Here is a 24,646-nt window from a genome sequence, read left to right on the forward strand (position 1 = left end):
GTATTGCAAGCATTATATACACATATTTTCTAATTCTGTCAGCTGAGGAAGGCTAGGAGCAATGATATCCAAGTAGCAATGAGCACACCCACCATGGTTTCAAATATTATTCTCCAATAAAAGAAACCAGGCCACCGTGAAGGGAATAACTCATTTTCTAGGGCAGAAAATATTTAAGATAGCCTGGGGCATCTTGTAGAACCAGAAAAACTATAGAAAGTTAGGATTTCAGAAGTGCTCAAACACTAAACAAAAGAACCCCTACAATGATGCCAAAGCCAGAACAAGTTGAGCAACAAAATAAATATTAGGTTATAACCCAAACTATGAAATAAATATCCATGAGTCCATACAGATATAAATAAATGATTGAATAAATACATAAATGGGAGAATAAACCACTCTTTCAAGCAGAAGAACTCCTGGTGGCTTTTGTAGATACTCTGCCCTCAAAGAGTTGGGATGTAATTCCCCACTTCTTAACAGTGAGCTTCACATAGTGACTTCCAAAGAATACAGTATGGAAATGTGAGGAAAAGAGTAACTGTAGCCCTGGCCGGTGTTCTCAGTGGTTAGAACATCACCCTGCACATTGAAGGGTCTCGGGTTTGATCCCTGGGATCGCTGGTCCTGGTCTGGGCTTGTGTCGGAGGCAACCAATTGAAGTGTCTCTCTCACATCAATGTTTCTCTCTCTCTCTCCCCCCTCCCCTCTCCCCTCCGTTCTGCTGTCTCTTAAAAAAAAATTCAATGGAAAAAAATATCCTCAGGTGAGGATTAACAACAAAAAAGAGTAACTTTACAATGAAAATAATCTGACAAATACTACCTCTGCCAAGTGTAATCAACAGCAATAAGACATGTTGATCATATGTACCACTGATATGATGGAATGAGACTAGGACGATATCTCTGTGGTCTCTCTCCCCAAACCCATAACTTCCACCTATTCAGAAAAAAATCAGAGGAACTCAAATTGAGGGACATTTTACAAAATATTTGATCAACACTTCTTGGAACTGGCAAGGTCACCAAAAATAAGAAAAGCCTGAAAAAATGTCTCCGTCAAGAGCAATCTAAGTGGACATGAGTTAAATATAATGTGGTATCCTGGAGATCCTGCAACAGAAAAAAAGTGATGTTAGGCTAAAAACTAAGAAAACATGGACTTTGGTTAACAATGGTGGTCAATATTGGTTCATTAATTGTGACAATTATACCATAACTATGTATGGTGTTTAAGGGCTGTGGGTATATAAAAACTCTCTTTACTACCTTCTCAATTTTTTTTGTGTATTTAAAACTGTTCCAAACTAAAATATTCACTTAAAAAATTTGTTGTGGGAGTAAATTTTTTTGTTTTTTTTCTCGTGATAAAATGGTTTCTTTGATCTGTAATTCTATCATGCATGTCATTTAGATAGTCGCCTAAAATAGAAAAACCACTAAGACAGACTCTTACTAATGTAGTCTGTAACTGAGTATGCCTGAAAGAAAAAGATCAATGGGAGAAAGCGTGTCCTTGTGATATTATGGTCAGAGATCCTGCAGAAAACCACAAAATTCTTGAGAAGTTGCCCCATAGAGAGAGCACAGAGAATCTCATTACCCTGAATAGCTGGGAATGGGGCCTTAAGTTCACCTTTTTGGTGAAGTGCAAAAGCGCTGTCCATAAACTCTCTTTCATCTCTATCTCTCCTGTACAGTCTTTTAGTGAAAGGCTGCTGTACAATCTAACTGAACCATAATCAACTCTTAATTCTCCATCTTGTCTTAGAGGTTTCTTTAATAGACCTTGCCTAGATCCACAAACTATATTCCCCTGACCTGGATGCTCGGGGTGTAGGAATGACTACGGCATACACGCTTTTCATCCTGATAGAGCTTTCCGTGTGGCGAGAAAGAAATACGAAACACGTAATTTTCAAGGCAAGTAACCAACTGTAAAGGCGCTAAGTGCAATGAAAGAAGCACTAAGGATATAGCAGGGGGATCTGTGCGGAGAAGGGGTGCCAGGGAAGGATTCCATAAGGAAGTAATGTTGACTCTGAGACATTAAGGATGAATTGAGTTAGCTAGATTAAAGTTGGGGGCTTCAAGAGAGTGTCAATCGAGAGTAAGAGGTTTATAGGCAGAGGGAAGAGCACTGCGGAGTTCTGTGCGGGAAAACCCAATGGAGGCTATCATAGTGGACAGAATGAAAGTTGAGGATTGAGTTATCCATTCAGCAAAAATTGACTGGGTTTCTTTATGTGCCAGGTTTTTGTGGAGAGGGAGCCCTCTATGGTTGGAACGTAGAGCACAACGAGAGAAGGAAAAATATGTCAGTGTTAAGTCACTTGTCACTAGTAAACATACTATTTCTTAAAAATTGCAATTTTATTTCATAAAGTTCATAAATTTCATTATAACCTGTTCCAGGACTGTTATTCAGAGAGAATAGTCTTCAGGATTTTTCACTTTGTTTCTACCTTTTTGGATATTAGAGAGACACTGGATTCTCTCTAGGCTTCTGGTACTCTTGTCTCCACTGGAATTTCTCTCAAGGGTTAATGCCCATCATACATCCTTCAGCAAAACCCTGTGCGAATCATTTTTTCACTCGTGGGATAATTCGCCTGGCTTAAGAGAACTGACCTTATTTTGAGATGTTATTGTGTTTCTTTAAGTGTTTTATGCTCTGGCTTTTGACTTTTCTCTTCGTAGTGTGTTTATTCTGTTCTTCAACTACAGTCATCCACCTTGCAGCATGGAAATGCAAAATGTTTCATTTTCTTCTTGAACATTTACTCAAGCTGCCCCTTCTTTGGTTGTCTCTTTGCTCCAAAAGGGAGAGAAAGGTTGCTTTGGCTGTCTTTAATGTTTTTGTAATTTTAAATGCACTGTGAACAAAACTTCCTGAAAACATTCTTAAGTGCCAGTATTTTATCACTGTAACTACTTTCTCTTTTTAAATTGAGTGTATCAGAAAGCTCTCTCTGTGGAAATATCAGCCTTATTGTTTTTGCCCCCAATTTTTTCTCATCAGTACCTTTTCCATGATCATGTAGGCGGAATTACATTTTGTGGAGCATTTTGATGTCTTCCTCTTAGGTTCTTTTTTTTTTAAAAAATATATCTTTATTGATTTCAGAGAGAGGAAAGGAGAGGGAGAGAGAGATTGAAACATCAATGATGAGAGAGTCATTGATCGAGCCCACACCCCGGGCATGTGCCCTGACAGGGAATCGAACCCGGATCGCCTGGATCCTAGGTCAATGCTCAACCGCTGAGCCACACCCGGCTAGGCTCACTATGTTCTTAAATGAACTAATTAATACTTCCTTCAAAACTTAGAGAATATTGTCTGAATGGACCCCACATTTTCTTTTGTTGCTATTTTAAAACCTTAAGGTAGCATTGCTTCCTGTCTCCAAGGTTCATGTCACTTCTGCTTTACCAACTCATTTTTCCTCTTCGGTCATGAATAAGTTCAGAGTAGCGATTTTCCAAGTTGCTTCACCACCTTTTAAGAGTCAGAAATGTCAATAGAAACAATTTAGTTACTAACTGTTTTGACAGTGCAGGGCACTCCTAGCAGTTTAGTGGCTTGACAACATTTTTTTGTAGTAGAAATATTATGACAGTTAACTTAGCTATAGTATAGCACCATAACTCGTATTGTATGCTATTTTTAAAAAGTTACAGAATAAAGATGAGTTGTTCTTACTATAGCCCACAAGGATCTGCTTGATCCAGACTCTGTGTTTCTCTCTAACTTTAGCTCATACTAATCTCCTGCGCACACATCTAGGCCATGATCTGCTAACACGGTAAGATTTTTCCTTCCTTCAGTCATTTGTTTATTTACTCCCGCTGCCTGGGCACTGTTTTCCCAGTACTCTGCACAGGCAGTTTGTTTTTAATTTTTAGGCTGCAGCTTAACATTTACTTTTCTATAACAACCTGCTGTTTATTCCCATCAGACCACTTATTATAATCTGAACTTGTTATACTTATGTATGTGTTTGCTTATTATATTACACCCATGAGAAAGTAAATGCGGTAGGAAATTTTTGTGTCTTTTCATTATTGTATAGTAAACCCTCAATAAATTAGATAGGTGAATAAAAGTTATTCTGAAACATATTCTTTCAAAAAATGAATTAAATAAAATTATTGATTAATCCTTTGTTGTACATAATTACTAAGTCAGAATAGCAAATACTCAATGCTTCTATTGAGTAACTTTTAGGAAAGGTCACAGAGAAGTGACTGGTAATAGGAGGCAAAAATATGCAGGTTATCTAGAATATCCAGAAAAAAATGGACAGAATATAGAAATAAAATTGCTTCAAGGCATAAAAATTAACAAGGTAGTAAAGAATTATGAGGCAAAGATTCAAGAATAGAAACAAACTCAGAAAAGTGATCCTAACATTTGGGACAGCACTCACTGGGGATAACCAAAGAGAAAGGGGTGTCTGGGTGTGAGATGAGCAGAGCTTTAAATAGTCTTATAGAACAATAGGGGAAAATTGGTATCCAGAATATACCAAGAAGAAATAGCATTGGCAAATCTCCCACCTTTAGGTTACAATTTGAAAAATCACACCCTAGAAAGAGATTGAAGTATGAGTAGAAAACCCTTTAAGAACCTGGGTGTTGTCCAGCACAGGACAGACTTTTATAAAAATATACATATAACAAAATGTGGATGTTCCTTTGGACTTGCATAATTTTATATTTTCATAATTTCTGGATTGCAAAAATTCAGGTAAAAAGCAAAGTATTTAAAAATATAGACCTTATTAGTGATGAATATTTATTGGTAAGTTTGTTTGCAACCCTAGGACTTTCCCAGGTGAAATCTGAAACTGCCTCACCCCCTGCCTCCTGACCTCCAAACACAGAGGGCAAGGAGAGACAGAACAAAAAAGTAGGTCACTCTAGATGGGTAGGTGACAGGTTTACCAAGCAAGGGAATTTGCACACAAGGCTTGTCTTGGGCAGCAGACGCAATAGGAAGAGATCTTTGCACCCTTTGACCCCCCAGAAACTTAAAAGTTTATATGGAGGCCTTCATTGGGTTCAGACATATATCCATAGTCCAGATGGCCTCCAGAACACATTGCTGTCTCAAGGCTCCGGCATTTAAAAAGGCTCCCACTTTAGGAATGATGGACAGAACATACATTTCAAGGACAGGGAGAAGGGTGAGAGGCCTCCCATCGTCTGGGTCAACCAGTGGTAATGTTTTATCCAAGACCTCCTCCAACATGGTAACAATCTCTATGCCCATATTTTATTTCTTTTATATTTCATTTATTGTTTACAAAAACACCACGAGTGCCCGGGCAGGCTTGGCTTAGTTGGTTGGGGATCCTCTCATGCGCCAAAAGGGTACTGATTTGATTCCCTCCCCCTCAGGGTACAAGCCTGGGTTTGGGCTGGGTCCCCTGTAGGGGGCCTGCAGGAGGCAGCCAATCGATGCCGTCCTCTCACATAGAAGTTTCTCTTTCTCCCTCTCCCTTCTTCTCTCTCTAAAAATCAATAAAAATATTTTTAAAAATTAAAAAACCCCACCACCAGCAAGTACTAATATTATCCTGGCTTAATAGGTGGAGAGATTAATAATTAGAGTGGTCAAGTAACTTTTTCAAGACTATACAATTAAAGAATAAAAAGGACGGGATTGAAACAAGTATACCACATATGAACCAAGAACATGTTCTAATCACTAGGCTACATTTTCTTTAATACTTTTTAAAATTGTTTTTTATTTGTTTGTTTGTTTTTACCTCTTGTTTGTTCTTTTATCCCTGGCTTCATTAATCGAGTATTTAAGAAAATATTTTTCCATTTTTCTTTCTATTAACATTTATTTAAAAATCCCTATTATTATCTAGGGTTACTTAGAAGAGATTACAATATGCAACTTTAATTTATATATAAATTAGCACTTCTTGTCATATGTGAAACATCTAAAAGACATTAGAACATATAAATTCCATATATTCCCCATATTTCATGGTATTTTTGTTTTTAATTCTATATACATTTTAGACAATATACAATGTTATTAGTTTATAAAATCAACATCCAATTAGATTTAGTTACATATTTAGCTGTCTCATTGTCCCATATTTATTTTTCTATTCCCATGTTTCCATCTGGGACCACTTTACTTATTCCCAAATGACTTTCATTATTTCTTTCAGGTGGACCTGCTATTAACAAATTCTCTCAGGTGTGTGTGTACATGTGTGTGAAAACATATTTCTTCCATCTTCATTTTTGGAGGATACTTTTGTTGTACATATTAATTCTAGGTTGGCAATTATTTTCTTTTAATTTTGGAATTTGTTCTATTTTATTTTTATAGCATCTGTTGCTTCTTTTTGTAATTTAGCTTTCAATATTATTATTGGTCATTTTAAGAGACTGTCTTTTTTGGGCTACATTTAGCTATTTTCTTTGTCTCTTCTCTTTAGCAATTTTACCTCGATGTGCCAAGATATATTTATTATTTTACTAATCCTGCTTGAGGTATATGAGTACTTCTAGAATCTCTGGCTTAGTTGTTTTTTTGTTTGTTTGTTTTTTAGTTTTGGATTATTGTCAAACCACTATATATTCCAATATTGCTTCTGCCCATTATTTTTCTCATTTGTGTCAACGATTTTAACATTCATATTAGGCCTTACATAGTGTCTCATATATTTCCTATATTCTTCATTTTTCCTGTATGTGTTTTAACTTTGATATTTTCTCTTAGCTAATCTGCCTCACTAGTCATTCATCAACTGTATCTAATGTCCCATTATACTGTAATAATTTCTTAATTTCAGTAATTATGTATTTGATTTCTAGAATTTCTCATGTTGCAGCAACTAATACAATAATTAATTCAGACAAAGATTATCAAGGAAATGTTGGAGAAAAGAATTTTCATGTGAGCTTAAAGAGTCATCCCACAGATTACGTACTAATTACAATAGTTAAAATGTACCTTCACTTGATTACCAAGTGACCAACTTAGCATCATCAACTGAACTGCCTCTGCATGTCTTCAGATGTGATGCGGTAAAAAAATACGTATATGATCTATGTAGTATTCTTTCCACAAATCTTCAATGGAATCTAATAATGAGAGAACAAAAGGACAAATTCAGAATATGGGACACCCTGCAAGACAAATGTCCTGGACTTTTCGAAAAAATCCTGACAAAGGAAGGGCACCGCACTCAAGATGAAAAGAGATAAAAGAGCCGTAATGAACACATGCAAAGGTGTGAACGTTCGTTAGCTACTGGGTTGGGAAAAATTCAATATGGAATGTTTATTAGACAGTATTGAATCATTGTTAATTTTCTTAGGTATTATAGATATATAGGAGGGTGTCTTTATTTATAGAAAATGCATACTAAATTATTCAGAGATGAAGTGTCAGGTCTTCTATGGCTTACTGTCAATTGATTCAGCAATATTCACACATATGTCCACATGTGTGTATATATGTATAACATAATGTTAATGTGTATGCATATAAATGTAGTTAAATATATACATATTTAATGAGTGAGTTAAGTTCACCAGTAATGAAACAAATGTACAATAATCAAGTAATAATAAAGCATTTTACCCTTATCTCAATACAGAGGATAAATTATGCTTCTTACACACCATTTACTAAGGCAGAAAACATGGAATACATGCTAGGTATCTTTCCTTAAAATATTAAAAAGTTAATGTTTGAAATCTAAAGGAATAACTGCTACCTACCTTGACAATGTGAAGAACCAGAACATTTACCAGCTATCCTAGATATCAGAAACAAAATCTTAAGGTTTTTATATGTTAAGTGAGAGCTGCTTCTTTTTTCCTGGAAGTAAAGTGTCTGACGCTGTGGGATCTCAACTCTTCCAGGGTAGGATATGTGTAGTGGACGTTATAGTATCATTTAGAAACATATTTCCAGTTGCAAGTATTTTTGCTCCAACAAAGTAATTTTGTCTTTTTAAAAAATATATACCTTTATTGATTTCAAAGAGAGGAAGGGAGAGGGAGAGAGAGATAGAAACATCAATGATGAGAGATTTGTCACTGATCAGCTGCCTCCTTCATGCCCCCTACTGGGGATCGAGCCCCCAACCCGGGCATGTGCCCTGAGCGGGATTGGAACCGCAGTCTCCTGGCTCCGAGGTTGATGCTCAACCGCTGAGCCTCGCCCGGCAGGGCAGTAATTTCGTCTTTACAGGAAGAGCTTCAAGACTTTCGTTTTGCTAGCCTGAGAATGGGGCTGCCGGGTACTCTTTCTTGATAGGTTGTGCAAGCTACCAGCCTTGCCTGTTGTTGTTGTTGTTTTCAGTTCAGCAATGGTACGAAGATATTTCTGTATTGCTTTTTTTTTTCAGTGTGTAATAGATTCTAGTATGATTCCCATGAGTTAGTAGAATCTGTGGAAACAGTTTTCTTTGTAAGAAAAATGCTTGTGAAATCAACCTGCTTCTAAATCCTGGTGGATGTGATGAAACTGGATGTTTAATGATGCTCCATTGTGATTTGGAGTGCACATTTCTAAGACTGGGACAAGACTACAATTAAATTTATAGTTTCTTTTATTGCTTGGGGGGAGAGTTCATCCAAGCTGATCCAGGTGTTGCTTTCTAATAATTTCTTTCGCATCTGCTGTCACGACACAACACATTTTATTCTCTTACAACCATCAACGTCAGAACTTTCTCCCTATGTCTAACATAAATTCCTAAGCTTGCAATTTCATTTTGGTGTTTTATTGTTCAGATGAGAAATGATTACAGTTTAAGAGATATATTTGAAAGAATAAAAATGCATAAGCATTTGTTTTATACTGAACACTTTCTCTGTTTTCTATATATTGTTGGTGTTGCTCAGGTGTTGGGAGTAAAATATAAGGAAGATGGTGATTGATAGACTTGGATGGGAGCAAAGTTGAGGAGTTTTAGGGCTGAAGATTCTGCTCTATAGTCTCCACTTTTTAAAGCCTGGATTCTCACTTATTTCTTCTATTTATATTTACACCTTTCCCAAACTTACAGGCAAAGGACAAGAAAAACAAGACGTATATGATTAGATTGTGTATAACTTTGCTTTCAAAAAGCCATAGAGATTCAAGGATGGAAAAAATAAAGTTGTAAGTATTTGCAGTATCTCACCATCTGCAGAAGAGGGTCCCTTTTTTCCTTTTGACCTCTCCACTGCACACCTCCATCTCCTTAAGAAAAGTGACGTGCCTTCCAGGACTCTGGGTGGCTGATGCAAGAGGTAACTATGTCAAGACAATTGCTATGCAACAATGACTCTGAGCAGGGACTTGAATGATGTAAAGGGCAATCCAGGAAAAAAATCCATGCTTATAGCAATTCAGGGAAAAGAAACAGTAAGGTAGGAACTAGTTCAGCACATTAGTGAATAGAAATGAGACTACAGGGACTGGAGGTTGAAGTTAGGTTTTCAATATCACAGGGTTCTTTGTAGTGACCACCACGATCTATTGGATTTCTTGTCTTTGAAGCCTTGAGCTTCAATGTATAGTGTCCGACTCCCCTGGTATCCCTTGGGCTGACTGCTGGAGAAGTGCCGTGGAGACGTCCTGTAGGAAGATCCTGAGACTATACGGATGGCAAATCCTCCGACTCAGCTGGCCCAGTCCACAGGTTTTTCTTTGTGAAGCCACAGATAGAAGAAAGAAATGACCCAGATGAGATGGACAGAGATATATTGAGGAACTTGGATTTACCCTGAGTGCAAGAGATAGGCACTGACAGGTAATAAGAAGGTCAGGGGCACCTTGAGTATCTTTATCATCTGAAAGACCGTTTTGATGGCAGTACATAGAAGATATTTTTGTATCAGTATTGAAGGCAGAGAGCTCTGTCAGGGAGCTGTGGGTGTCACGGAGGTAAAAGATGTTGACTGCTTGGGGAGTTAAGAATGGAAAGAAGTGAACAGACTTGAAAGATACTTAGGGGAGAGGATTTTCTGTACTTGGTTAAGAGAGTTGATCTTGGATTTGGGATAGAAGAAGGACTGAGTCTTGAATGTTTTCCAAGTTTTTAGTTTGCGCATATCGATACCAGCCTTAAATCCAGAAGGTTGTTGGAAAGGCTGAATTGGAGATTGAAGATAATGGATTATGAGTTTGGTTCTAGGTATTCTGTTTGCTATGCCTTTGGGACAATTTATTTTTTTAGTTATAGTCCTTGATTATGCTTTCTAACTCAGTTCTATGGTCCAATATTTTTTGTGTGGTCATTGCCTAAAGGGGAACAAAATAATTGAAATAATTAGTAGTAAAAGCAGGAAGTACTGTCTTTAGGATTAGGGAAGAGTGTGTATTATTGTGAGTACTGTTCTTATATTACATTATTAAATTGTGCCACCCATCACAGTAATGAAATAAAATCAAGGAAAGTTGCTCTTAAATCTGTTTAACAAAATGTACAAATTTAAGTATGCCAATAAAAAGATTCAGGATATCCAAGGAATACTGGACTTTTAGAGATTATGTATCTAAATATGGAATTGAAATAGATTTTTTTTTTCCTGACAGAAATTCAAAAAGTGTTTTATGTCTCTTGGAAACAATTAACTGTGTTTTGGCATGTGGCTTAACATTTTCTTTAATTCATACTGAGTTTTAAATTATTTTTCATTTCTGTCCCATAAATTGCATGGTAGTCTAATCTATCTCATAGTTTTATTTCTTTCTTATTCTTTTAATCTTCACAGGAGGATATGTTTATTGATTTGAGAGAGAGGGTAAGGGGGGAGAGAGAGAGAGAGAGAGAGAAACATTGATGTGAGAGAGAACACTGATTGGTTGTCCTCTGTACCTGTCCTGACTGGGGATGGAACCTGTAACCTGGGTACGTGCCTTGACTCGGAATTGAACCCAAAACCTTGTGGTATACAGGATGATGCTCCAACCAACTGAACCACACTGGCCAGGGCTCCATAGTTTTTAAAAAAAATAAATTGAAAAGCAGGTTTCCGTGGTCTGGTTAAAGGAGGAGAATTTCAATAATGTTTGCCTCTGTCTGGTTCCTCTTTAGAACTGCTTCTTTGCTCTGACATTATTTTTACTTCCCTCAATTCTGTTTGAAACCTGCATATAGTAGCTTTACAGAAGCCTGCTTTTCCACCTGTCTAGATGTCTTTCTAAATAATGAAGCTAAACTGGTGTGCTTATATCTGCTTTACTTTTATTACAGGTCTCTTTCAACTTTCTCATTCCTTGTGCTCTTACTTTTATTTCCTGGGGAAACCAACCTGATTATTTTCAACCTTTTGCAGAAAAATCCTTGTGACTCATGGTTTCCATCTTTTTTTCTCTCTGTATTAAAGAAATCGAAACATGGTCCTTTTAAAAAACCTGCTTTACTTACCTACTTTGATTAGTGCTTTTATCATATGCCGTTTACTAAACAGGAGAAGATCTAGCTCTGAGATATTTTGATAGTTGGCTTTCCATTCACTAAACAATTGGTATACTTCAAGTATGGTATTTATCTTTTTGTCACGTTATTATCTTCTATTTTCTGTTCAAATCATGGTTCTATATATATTCAAAGAATAGTTCTTCCATTTACTCTCTGACTAGGACGCAGGCCTTGGAATTAAACACTTGTGGGTGTGAATGTTACCAGCTGTCCCTTACTAGATGTGTGATATTGGGCAAGTTATTTTAAAATTTCAATGTCTCAGTCTCCTCACCAGTAAAATACTGGTAAAATCATAGTTTGAACATCAAATGAGTTAAATCTAAACCTCTTGGTATTTTATTTTGTACTGAAGTCCTTAAAAAGGTTTTGACTACTGGAATTACTAATAATTCTTTTTCCTTAATCACTCTGACAATCCCTTGCCTAATATGAAGAAAGTGAGAATCTCAGTACTTGCTTGTTCTGCTGCTTGTCATGAACAATAAAGTAATATATATAAATATGGAGCCTAAAGCTTGTCCTTAATAAATATTAGGTCTCTTCCTGCCCCACTCCTTTAATATGGTCTGTAGATGCAAAGTTCAGCTAATTTCTTGTCATAGTTTTATAAACATTCACTTCTTATGAATGTTTCATAAAGTGTAAGATGCTTTTTAAAAACATAGATTTCAAATTGCAGAAATTGGTGCACACCAAATCAACTGAATCAGAAACTCAGGGTGGGGCCTTTTGCATTTTAAAAAGCTTCACTGGAGAGTCTAATGCACCTCTAAGCATAGAACTCTGTATAGCTGAGAGGTCATAAAAACAATGTAAAGAGAAGGAATCTATAAACATATATAATGTAATATAGTAAGTCATACACGTATGGAATCATTAGCTGTAGAAGACAGGAAAGTACTAACAATACAGATTATAAAATTTTAATGAAATGTTTTATCTAGCATCCATGATCTATTATGGAACAAGAACACTAGAGAGTAAAGTACACTTTATTGATATCTGTCAATAATTTACCCTTAGAGATAGAGAAGTTACCTTGGAAGAACTCCTGCAGATGCCCCCTTTTCAAGTAATAATGACTTCAAGTAATATGATAGATAACCATTTACTATCTATCTATCATCTATCATCTATCTATCTATCTATCTATCTATCTATCTATCTATCTATCTATCTATCATCTATCTATCATCTATCTATATCTATCTATCTATCTATCATCTATCTATCTATCTATCATTTATCTATCTATCTATCATCTATCATCTATCTATCTATCATCTATCTATCTATCTATCTATCATCTATCTATCATCTATCTATCATCTATCTATCTATCTATCTATCTATCTATCATCATCTATCTAATCTATCATCTATCATCATCATCTATCTATCTATCTATCTATCTATCTATCTATCTATCTATCTATCATCTATCTATCTATCATCTATCATCTATCTATCTATCTATCTATCTATCTATCTATCTATCTATCTATCGATCTATCGATCTATCGATCTATCGATCTATCTATCTATCATCTATCATCATCATCATCATCATCTACCACCTATCATCTATTTAACTGAATGACTGGTGAAGAAGGCTGTGACCCAGACTTTTTCATAAAGAGGTTATTTTCAACTCTTGCTTTTAATGCTCATCAGTCAACATCATCCTATATTCATCGAGAAATGTCCTCTTCCTTCAACCTAGAATGCCTTTCCTCAGCACATTAATTTTCTAAGTATATAGTAAGCTCAAATTGGCTAAATGTCTGTTATTATGTTGAATATTTAAGCAAAACCTCTGGCTCTTGGCAACCAAGGCAAATTATGTATTTCTTACAAACTAAATGACCAAGTTGTAAAATTAGTAATCCATGAATTTTTCATATGTAGATCTATCTTATAATTGTCACAAATAAATATGTTGGGTAGTAAGAAAAGCACATTCCATAAAATAGGTCATTAAAAGATGGTTAATACATATATTTTTAAATTTAAAAAGTTTGGGACTTATTGCAAGGATTCTAGAGTTTTGATTTCATTATATCTCTATGGCATATCCAATATTTGAGCTAGTGTTGACTTCTGTACAAGGCAGTATGGAATAACAGATAGGATTCAAGATTGCCTTCAAAGGGTATGGGTTATGGCCTGCTTCTGCCAAGTATTAACTGTGATTTTGGGCTGAAAGTTTTTCTTCATTTGGCAATACAAGTTACTATGAGTAGATGCCTAAAATGCGCCATTAATGTCAAGTGTTCTATTGGCCTATGTCACCGAATCCTCATAGTAACTATACTGTCATCATCCCCATTCTATAGCTGAGAAAATTGAAGCTCAAGGAGTTGTGCAATTTTTTACTGGTCAGACACCTCTTGAATGATACTTAGAAGATGAACTCCATTTTATCTCCCTCCAAGGCCTGTGGAATTTGCAATTAACTACTGTAAAATACTCCCTCTCAAAAATTTATGAAAGTAGAAAATATATATCATATGTTAATTTTCTTTTAGGATTCACAATACATAATATAAATGTTAGTTTTTGTTAAGAAGGCAGGTAACTAGGCTCATATTTTTTACTTTTCAGATGAAGGAAACAGAGGATGAACCAATTTGTATAAACGATTCCAAAGCATAACCTAAATATATATATTTTTTATTTAGCTCATGATTCTGTGGCTCAGTGCATGTGGACTAGGTTCAGCTGGACAGTTCTTCTGGATCATGCACGAGATCAAGACAATTCCACATTTGGGGATTATCTGGCTATCGGAGAAGAGATGAGAAGTATTAGCTGTTGGGAAACATTTTCTTTTTTAAAATCGTTGTTCTATTGTGCTGACTTGTTTCCTAATCCTTTTCTCTTTGTACCAAAGAGGTATGTGTGTGTGTATGAGAGAGAAATGAGAGAGAGAGAAGAGAGAGCTAAGGCTTGTTCTCGTAGGACCAGGGCCGGTTTCCAAGAAAAAATGAGAGAGCGGAAGCCTGCAGGACGTTCTAATGTTGAGGTTTTGAACTGTACAACATCACTTCACTTCATTTTATTGGCCAGAGTAAGTTATACAGCTGGTACAGATTCGAGGGCTGGAGAAACAGACTTGATGGGAGAAGGTGCAGAGTCACATTGTAAAGGGTCATACCTACAGGGAAGGACAGGAAATTGTGGCCATTTTTAAGTCTACTGCAGAGAAATTTTGTCTATAAATAGTGTTTTGCTTTTTGAGGGTGAAGAATATTTTAAAAATCCTCATACTGGACTTTAAAAGAGTTAAATTGTTCAAATGCTAAACTTACAAGTATGTCATTCTGACATTCACAATGTGGCTGCATGAGACCAAGCCACACTTCTGGTGGGGATGTGGTGCTAGGTTTCCGTAGCCTTCTATGGTGCCCACTCAAGGATGGAAAGGAAGCAGCATTTCAGCATTTCTCTGCAAGGGGTAATGTCTGTATGGTCTTTTAAATCCGTGCTCCATACAGACCAACAAAGGAAATCACAACTGTTTTTCCCCCCTCAGCTTTCCATTGCCATTGTTTAAAGATTTGCTTTTTTTTTTCACTTTTGTCTTTTACAGCAAGATCAGTGGAGTTAGCTGGAGGGGTTTTCTGTACTCTCCTGTCTTATATAATAAAGCCTGGATATTTGTCTTAGAATCTCCCCCTCTTATATTGATCAGAAAACCTCCCACCAAAACAAAGATGATTTCATTCATTGCTTTATCAATTCTCCAGTGAAATGCACTCTCATCCTTTTATTTCTCACATTCTTATTTTCAAACTTATCTGACATGTTCTCTAATTTCACATCTAATCTTTTATGAATCTCAAGAAAAGTTCCGACTTCTTCTAAAAGATGATCTCCTTGTCAATGTGATTATTTCTAGATAGCTTAAATAAGCTTAGACTCAAATTGATTCATTACATCTTTTTCTCATTTTCCCCCATGAGTCCTTTGTATCCCACCTCCCTTTGGTTTCTCTATAGATTCCTCATACTACAAAGGTGATATTATCAAACTGAAAGTTTTCATTATTGGTTCCTGCCATCTATATGGCTTATCTTTCTAGAAGTCTTGTAATTTAATGTGAGTATTTCCTCCATTTACATTAAAAAGGAGTAATTTATGTAAAGCATTTTACACATAGTAAGATCTCAGTAAATGTTATCTATTATTATAAATGCTTCTGTTACTGCATTTACTATTGCTAGTTTATTTTAAAGCAAACCATATGCCTTTTTCTCCCTACTGCACTTACAACATTAAGCTATATAAGGAACCATCTAGATACTATGAAGAAGCATGTTAGAATTTGAATATAATTTTCCTTTGTAAAATTTCTGGCAATTGAAACGACCTATTACTGTTATTTTTAGAAATTCCTCAGTGATTGATAACACTGCAAAAATAGAATCACTCCCTCAGTATTTAAGCTTTACACATTTTTGCATGTGTTAGTAGAGGAAATTTGTATGTTCACAAAGCTGTTCCTTAGGTTATTACTACAGACATTTACTGTCATATTGTTAGTAAATTTTTTATAAATGTATACATACCATATTTTCTTACATTAGTTTCTTAGACATCAATGACCCTTTAAAGACCTTTCAGTTCTTCACCTTGTTTAATCATTTACTGTCATAACAGATAGGTATTTCCTTTAGTAAACTGTTTATCTTTTACTGCTCACCTTGCAGTCCTCTATAATACTAAAACTTTATTAGTAATTCACAACTCTTGCGCTTTTCAGGTGATAGTGTCAATATCAACAACTGTTTTTCAAAGAGATTTCCTCCTAGGTACAACCTGGTGTTTTACCTACTCTGTGGACTTCAATCCTATCAAAACATACCTGTGGAATCGACACTCGCCTCCTCCTTTATCCCTCCCCTTCCCTTCCTAGAAATAGACACACAGACTCAGAAACACACACTCTTTTTGGTGGTGAGGTGAGTTAAGGGTTGAATTATCTTCCAGCCCTCACCCCCTACCTCCAAAGAGAGATGTTGAAGCCCTAACCTCCAGCACCCCAGAATATGACCTTATTTGGAGACAGGGTCATTACAGATGTTAAAGTGATGTTAAAGATCAAGCTAAAATGAAGTCATTAAAGTGGCTCCTAATCATTAGGCCTAGTGTTTTTACATAATGGGGAAATTTGGACACAGACACAGTCTGCATAAAGAGGATATGAAGAGGCACAGGGAGAAGATGGCCATCTATAAGCCAAGAAGAGAGGCCTGGAATAGATCCATTTCGCACAGCCCTCAGAAGGAACCAACCCCCACAACACCTTAATTTCAACCTTTAGCCTCCAGAACGGTGAGATAATACATTTCTGCTGTAAACAATGCAGTTTGTCATACTTCATTCTGGCAACCCTAGCAAACTAATACAGGGCACAATGCAAAGTTAAGAAGGGGAGAAGTAGGCTAATTAGATACTTGCTTTGGTACTTGGATATCTGTAGTTTGTCTTTTCCATTTCTGATAAAGAAACCTGAATTTTTACTTGCTAGAGCATTATGTTTCTGGGATAAACTTTCAAAACTTCTTTTGTTTTATATAACCATGATGTGGTGCCTGGAGACCTACATTTGACTGAAAGGAGCAAGCCAGAGCCATGAATAAGACACTAGAAACAAGACTCACTTGTCACCTGTAAGTAGACCTCTCCCCCCCATCAGCAGTCATTAAGGAAAATAAAAAGGCAATTGGTCTTAGCTGCTCTCTCACTTGTTGGGAGGGGTGGGGCAGCGGGAAGGGAAAGGGTGTGGAGAGCTGGGTGTAAATAAGGCTGGCAGAAGCTCCAGAGAGGGTGGGGAGAGAGTTTCCTTAAAGAAAAATAGGTGGACCTGGTTGGTACAACATAGCTTCCCCAGGCCCCCCCTCCCCCAGCCTTCCCTGAGCTCTGGGCTCCGGCGGCGCGGTTATGGCGAGTGGTGCGGAAGGGGCAGTTGCAGCAGCTGCTGCTTTCGGGGGAGAAACCAAATCTGCAGGTCGAAATGGGAGCAGGGTGACTGCACCTTGCAGGGGGTGAGCTCCCTGACCTCCCGGCTAGCTCCGCTCAGCCCCGGCCGGCCGCCTGCCCGCGCGCCGCGGGGTCGCGGAGCGCCGGCTGGACCCGCCCCGAGCTCCATGGTTTGCCCAGCCCCGCGCGATGGTGACTCGGGGCGCGGAGGCTGGCGCGGGGCGAGCCCGCCGCTCGCACAATGAAGGCGGGGAGCGCGGCCGCCGGCCGCCGGGGGCTGTCTCCGCGACCCCAGCGCCCAGATTAGCGGCCCAGCCGCCTGAACCCGGAAAACGCCAACAAGTAGTTTCTGGTTGGAGAAGGGCTGGGTGTCGGGACTCAGTCCGGCTGCCCCGAGAAGCTCGTCCACGCGGGAATCAAAGCAGAACCACTTTTATCTCGGTCTCGTTAAGGTATCTGGGGACGTGGTGGGGAAGGGGGAGATTTGCCGGGAAGGGCACGCTGACCCCGCAGGCAGGCACCCCCTCCCGTTCCGCAATGGGAATGGGTGGGTGAAGCCCTGGGGAGAGGCGGCTGGGAGCCGGGAGACCGGGACGCAGCCCGGACGCCCCGCGCAGGGGGTGTGCCTCCGGCGGCTTCTCCCGGGGCCTCGCCCCTCCTAGGAAGCCGCCCTCAACCCCCATCCCCGAGGCGTTTGTTTTTCCTGGGAAGGGGGGATGGGGTGGGATGCATTGATCACAGCTGTTCGCAGAAATGGATCCTAGTTAGTCTTGTCCTTTCCCAAGTCATAATCTTAGTAACAACAACAATAAGGTGAGAAGGAAATTGGATCAGGAAATTGGTGAGAGGGCTCCTTGGTGAAAGGCAACATCAGGGAGATTTGGGGCTCTGACTTCTGCGCCCCGCCTTTGTGCCTGGTCCGCGGGGGAGAGCGGAGGTGAGCCGAGAACAGGTCGCTCAAAGGGCGCGCCCTGGGCGCGGGCGAGCGAGGGCAAGCGCGCCGGGGGCTGCGGCCGCTCCGGGGGGTCTCAGCCCGCGCCGCCGAGTTGCAACAGCCGAGGGAACTCCCCGCCCGAGGGAATGGCCTCAGGCTTGGGGAGGGGGAGACACTAGGAGAGCGGAAGAGAGGGACCTGGGCGGGGGGAGAGGAAAGGGCAAGACGGGGGAGAAAGGAGGGGGAGAGCCTGGCGGGGGCGGGAGGAACGGGGGCTGGGAGCGGGTCAGGCTTGGGAGGGGACGGAGGGGAGGAAGGGGACGGGCGAAAAGATGAAGGTGCAAAGGGAGAAAGGCGTGAAGCGGGGGAAAGGGTGTCATGGAAGGTCAAGGAAGACTCGCACGGCTCCCTCCTTGAGTCTCTGGACACCTGGGAAGGGTGTGAGGCTTGAGTGGGGAACAGACTGGGCGCGGATGCTCCAGGGAGGGTGGTTCGCCGTTTGCTCATCCCCGAGCCGTGCGTCTCGGGACTCGGGGTGGGAGTGCGAGTGGGGGTCACGGTGCAGCTCTGACCGCCGAGATCTTTAACTTGGCGCTGTGTTCGCCTCCCCCCCCCCCAGTCATGTCTGAGCCACAGAGATGGGCAAGATCGAGAACAACGAGAGGGTGATCCTCAACGTCGGGGGCACCCGGCATGAAACCTACCGCAGCACCCTCAAGACCCTGCCCGGTACGCGCCTGGCCCTCCTCGCCTCCTCCGAACCCCAGGGCGACTGCCTGACGGCGGCGGGCGACCAGCTGCAGCCGTCGCCCCCTCCGCGCTCGCCGCCGCCGCCGCCGCGACCCCCCCCACTGTCCCCCGGGCCCGGCGGCTGCTTCGAGGGCGGCGCGGGCAACTGCAGTTCCCGGGGCGGCGGCGACCACCCCGGGGGCGGCTGCGAGTTCTTCTTCGACCGGCACCCGGGCGTCTTTGCCTACGTGCTCAACTACTACCGCACGGGCAAGCTGCACTGCCCCGCCGACGTGTGCGGGCCGCTCTTCGAGGAGGAGCTGGCCTTCTGGGGCATCGACGAGACGGACGTGGAGCCCTGCTGCTGGATGACCTACCGGCAGCACCGCGACGCCGAGGAGGCGCTCGACATCTTCGAGACCCCCGACCTCATGGGCGGCGACCCTGGCGACGACGAGGACCTGGCGGCCAAGAGGTTGGGCATCGAGGACGCCGCGGGCCTGGGGGGCCCCGACGGCAAGTCCGGCCGCTGGAGGAGGCTGCAGCCCCGCATGTGGGCCCTCTTCGAGGACCCCTACTCGTCCAGAGCCGCCAGGGTAAGGCCCGAACCTTCCCCTTCCTGCTGCTCCAGCTTCTCCCGACTCCCTCCCCGACTTGCTGTTCTGGGGCCTCTGGGATGGGGAGTGGGGGAGGGGAGAAGGGCGCAGAGTTCCCTCGGGTGAGATGAAAGGCCCACCTGTGGACAGGTAAACTCGGGGGCCCTGGCCCCCCCCTCCTCTTCCCCTCCATCTCTGTCCTGTCCTCAACTCACACGGAGATTGACTTTAGCAGGTGGGACCTAGCGGACGTATGTGGACTGCTCTGTGCAAGTCTGTCTGGAACCTTGTCTTGAAACCAGGATCATGTTTCATCTTGAGTTTGTTTTGTTTGTTTGTTTTTTCTTGACTCTTTTGTCCCAACTTTTCCTTTAGCTCGGATGTCTCTTCGGGCCTCTGGTCATCACGATTTGACATTGTCAGTGAGGCGGGACACTCCTTCACATCTGACTCACCCAGAGCAGTGGCTGCAATTAGGCATCTAATCTGAGGACAGAGGAAGGGGAAATGGAATCTGTGTTGGAGCCTGGTGTGGGGGAGGGTGTGCCAGGAGGTTCATTTTGGGAAAAGAATCTCTTTCCAAGGCACAAGAGTGCTGGGATTGCTTGTCCCAGTGCGTTGACCAGAGAGCCCCCCTGCACACTGAATTTTGGAGGCTGGTGTCTCCCTTTGGGCTGTATCTATGATTTTTACAGGCCGAACATGAATTAGTCTCTTTGGTGATCCAAGTTTCATTCGATTTTCTAAGTCTGGGTAATTTAGATTGTAGCGAACTTTATTTTACTCTTTAGATTGAGATCCCATCCTTAATTTTTCTTTTCAGTTTCTAGCTTGAGTGACAGCTTAAATTTGGTTCTTGACATTCCCAATTAACTCTTCAAAATCTCGTGAAGGGACTATAAAAGTAACCAATAATAGTTTCTCCAGTTTAAAGGAAACAAAAGAAATATAAATAACCAAAAATTATATAGTATGTGAATGGTTTTTAATTATATGTGAGAACAGAGTACTGTATTTTGTTAAATCTTTGCAACTGCAAGTGTCTGGTTTGCTTCTGACACCCAGAAAAGATACCCCCTGGGCAGAGTGGGAATTCTCCCAGATTCACTTTGGCTCCATTCTCATTGTTGCCTTTGCATGTCAGAACTCTTTGCCTCTGAGATTGTGCATCTGTCTCTCAAACAACTTGTCAGAAGATGTGCTTCTGATACCACTTTAGAAGTCTGAAGATACGTTTTGTTTTCAGTGTGAAATAGCATATAAAAGAGATAATTTAAAGCATTGCTACTCTATTGGATCTGGAATTTAAATGCATACATAAATCGTAGTAGTTTTGCATTTTCATATTTGAATATCAAATTCAAAACTTCAACTCTGAAATCTTACTTTTAAGACCATTCTATAAATTTAACAAAAGTTGACATTCAGAAAAAAAAGTACATATTTATTTAAATTAAATCACTCACTCATGACCATAGCATTCCCCCTCCCCCCCATGGAGTGCCATAATGTTCTTTCCACTTGGTAGCTAAAATGATAACCTGAATTTGTTTTCAGACATATCATGTGATATTTTTTCCAGATCGTGTGCTATAAAAAAAGAAAGAATATGTTTCTTTTCTTTTCCTCATGATCATATAATACGTTTTATTGTAGGACAGATTACATAGCAAAAACTGAATAAGAACGTGTTCAATTTTTATTATTGTTATGGAAATTGATTCAATTGATTATTGGTTAAAGTGTAGACTATTAAACTGAAAATAGTTTTTTAAAAACTTTACTAAGGTTTCATTATGTTATTAAGAATTAGGCTTGCATCCATTTTAGGTGAGGAAAGAACACAGATTAGAGATTAACACAAAGTCAGAGAGCCATTAGAAACGGAATCGTACGCATGGGAAATTTCTTTGAGATCACATTGTGAAGACCTTTTATTTTGTAGATGTGGAAAATGAAGACTGCAGATGCTAAGTGATGGCCAAGGTCATACAGCAAGTTAACAGAGGCAGAGCCAAAATTATCTGGAGGTCTCATGACATCCTCCCCAGGCCCTTTCCACCACAACCACTGATTATAACTGACTGGTTTGTGAAATCTCCGCAGATCATGTTGCTCTTGAGAGTTAATGCAGCATAAGACATTCACTAGCATTCTAACTCTGAAAGGCCATCTGTGGCTTTTTAAAATATATGTATTCCTGGACTTTGGCTGGTAGAGATTTTGCCCTGCACCACCCAGCATTTGAGTAAAAATACGGGATTGAAATTAACTTCTTTAAATGAGCCCTGTTTGAACTTCCATTTTTATTCACCAGTTGATAGGTAACTTTTTGCTTTCTTTCAGATTGGCTAACATTTGTTAGACTTGTCTTTAAGAAAATCCCTTTTCAAATTACTAGGGTTGCCTAAAAAAGAGTAATCAGAAGTCACCCACCATTCTATTTAAATGAGTTATGAACACTTTTAGTTCAGGTGATGGACTGACTTAATGTTATCTGACTAGATTGATAAATAGAATTACATTGGAAGACCACTGGATGAAATTACATTTTTTACGGACATGATTCTAGGAGACATATATCAATTATCAGGTGATTTGTTTCAGCTGTGTTCTTACTGCCACAAGTCTCATTTTTAATAGAAGTTAAGTATTTAACTTTTGTGAACGCTCATTTTTTTAAAATATTAGTTCATTTTTTATTGATATATTTGAGATGAACAATTTAACTGTCTGAATTCTTTTTTCAATTTGTCATACCTGTTTCATCATTTTTTTATCCTTTCCAATATTGAAGAGATTAGCTCAGTTATATAATAGATGTGTTTTATTTCTAACTGTTTTGATTGAACTGGCCGACTGAAACAATACTAATAAGAACTGGATAATTAATTGAATTTTACAGCATTGTATTTTTTTTTGGTTGGCATTTCCTCTGTATTGCTTTTAATTTATGATTTAAGTACATATTTAAGAGGTCTAAATTGTTCAAGATAATTTGGTAAATGAGTTTATATTTTATGCTTATGAAGTCTTATCCTTAAGAATAGTATTCAAAAATAGAAATTTATAAAAAATCAAAAATAAGTTGTCATGGAGATCTTTTGTGGAGAAAATGAGATTGAGAGAGATTATTCTATTGCTGCTATTGAGCAATATTTACAAATAGTGAAAAGCTAGGATGCATAGTTGCACTTGTGAAAATGTTATGTACTGTGTATTTTCAATGTAATATCTAAGCTTTTAGAAGGAAACAAAGCTTTATGTACTTTCCTCTGAAGACATTATATCATAGGTAAGTGGAAAGAAACCAGGAAGAAATTCTTTGATAGAATGTCTAGATTGTTACAGGTTTTAAAAAGATAATACATAGGCAGAATACTAGAATCAAAAATATTTTACACAATTTGTTCCCTGTATTAAAGAGCTGAGAGCAGCTGCAAGTTTCTCCTTCTTCCTCTTTTCACTTTTTTTGTGGGGGGAGGTGGAAGGTGATTATCAAATTGGGTTCTGTTTTAGAGTGTGGCTCTCCTTTGGCAACATGATCTTTGATTACTTGATAGGCCACTTTTTACTTTGAAAGGACATTTTAGAAAAAACACACACAAATGAACTGCTGTGGGATTGCATTAAGATGTTGGTTTTTTGGTGGGGGTCTAGATCATCTCATGCTTGTTCTCCAGACCTTGGGTAATAACCATTATGTGCAGATCATCCTGAACTATAGACATGGATTAGGATAGTGAACGTAATTTTTTTGATTGTGAAAATACTCACTTTATTAGCATTTTAAATTATTTTATTTCCACAATTTTAGTCCTTAAAACCACTAAGATTAATTTTCAAGCTCTGGAATTGGATTCAGAATTGCATGTATTTCATTTACTTTTTACGGGCCCTTTTTCCCCCTCTTCCTCAAACCACAACAGAGCAAAACAAAAAAACAGAAGGGAAATGACCTACATACTGTAAATATTTGTGACCTCTAAATGTAACATTTAATTAAAAATATAATAAGGTAGGGAAAATTTGAGTCAAAAATTAAGATTAAAGAAGGAAAATATATTATTTCTTGTTTCGTAAACATTCCCCCAGTTAAAAGAATTAATGGCTAAATATGCCTTGTTCATAAAATATTGTCAGTTATTAAAATTTTTAGAACATTTATTTATTCAGTGAGTATTGGTTATACAGTCACTCTAGACCAAAAGCTATGCAAGGTGCTGGGAATGCATGGAGAAGATATAGTCCTTGGCCCTCAATAAGCTCAGCACTATATTTATAATAAAACATTTCCTAAAGACATTATCTATTGAATTTAAAAAAATACAACAAAATAACAGTGAATAAAATCCTGGAGATATTAAAAAGTTTTCCTCAAAAAAGCTCACATGAAAATATTGCCTGACACATCTATTTAGAAATGATGGTTTTAAGGTATTGTTACTCTTTATTTTATTATGAAAATGTTAGGCTGTTTTAATCTCGATTGTTCTGCCTTCAAAGTGACTTATAAACTGCCTCTTCATAATATTATTAGAGAAGATGATGAAGGCTGTACTAATGGCAAACAACTGGATTTTTGGGGGTGTGGTTCAAGTGTCTTCATCCCTTGCATATTAATGAAAAGTCATGGCCAACCATATAACAATGCAAACCCAACCTTCAGAACCCTGAAAAGAATCTGCTGTAACAGTCTGGTGTGTTTACATTTGCCATGTAAGCATCTAAGTGTCTTTTGACCTTTTCCAGGCCACTGTTTTAAAGTTCACAGAATATATACTTATATTGTCAGCATTGGATAGCACCAGAGATTACCTAATTCAATACATCGTTAAAAGAACCAAGTAACTTCAATAGTCAATTGTATTTTCAGGAGTATTTTTGATCACAAACTAGATGATCTGAGCATTAGGTTGGGCTTTAGGCATGCCAAGG

At 39.2% G+C, this 24,646-nt stretch overlaps 1 protein-coding gene across 5 annotated transcripts in view; it reads left to right on the forward strand.

Annotated features, from left to right (window-relative positions):
* Positions 1 to 17,241: 17,241 nt before the first annotated feature.
* The window catches only part of KCNC2 (potassium voltage-gated channel subfamily C member 2), a 171,248-nt gene continuing 163,843 nt past the window's right edge, over positions 17,242 to 24,646 (forward strand). For 3 of the 5 annotated variants that reach the window (XM_081127688.1, XM_081127686.1, XM_081127687.1), the window contains exons 1-2: positions 17,402 to 17,901; positions 19,003 to 19,708. In XM_081127688.1, the coding sequence (XP_080983814.1) occupies positions 19,022 to 19,708 (687 nt within the window). In that variant the 5' untranslated portion in view covers positions 17,402 to 17,901; positions 19,003 to 19,021. Of the gene's footprint in view, positions 17,902 to 19,002; positions 19,709 to 24,646 lie in introns of all 5 variants that reach the window. The other 2 variants (XM_081127689.1, XM_081127690.1) reach the window with 2 other exon arrangements.

This window comes from Miniopterus schreibersii (assembly GCF_964146895.1).
Source record: "Miniopterus schreibersii genome assembly, chromosome: 2".
In the NCBI taxonomy this organism is placed as follows: Eukaryota; Metazoa; Chordata; class Mammalia; order Chiroptera; family Miniopteridae; genus Miniopterus; species Miniopterus schreibersii.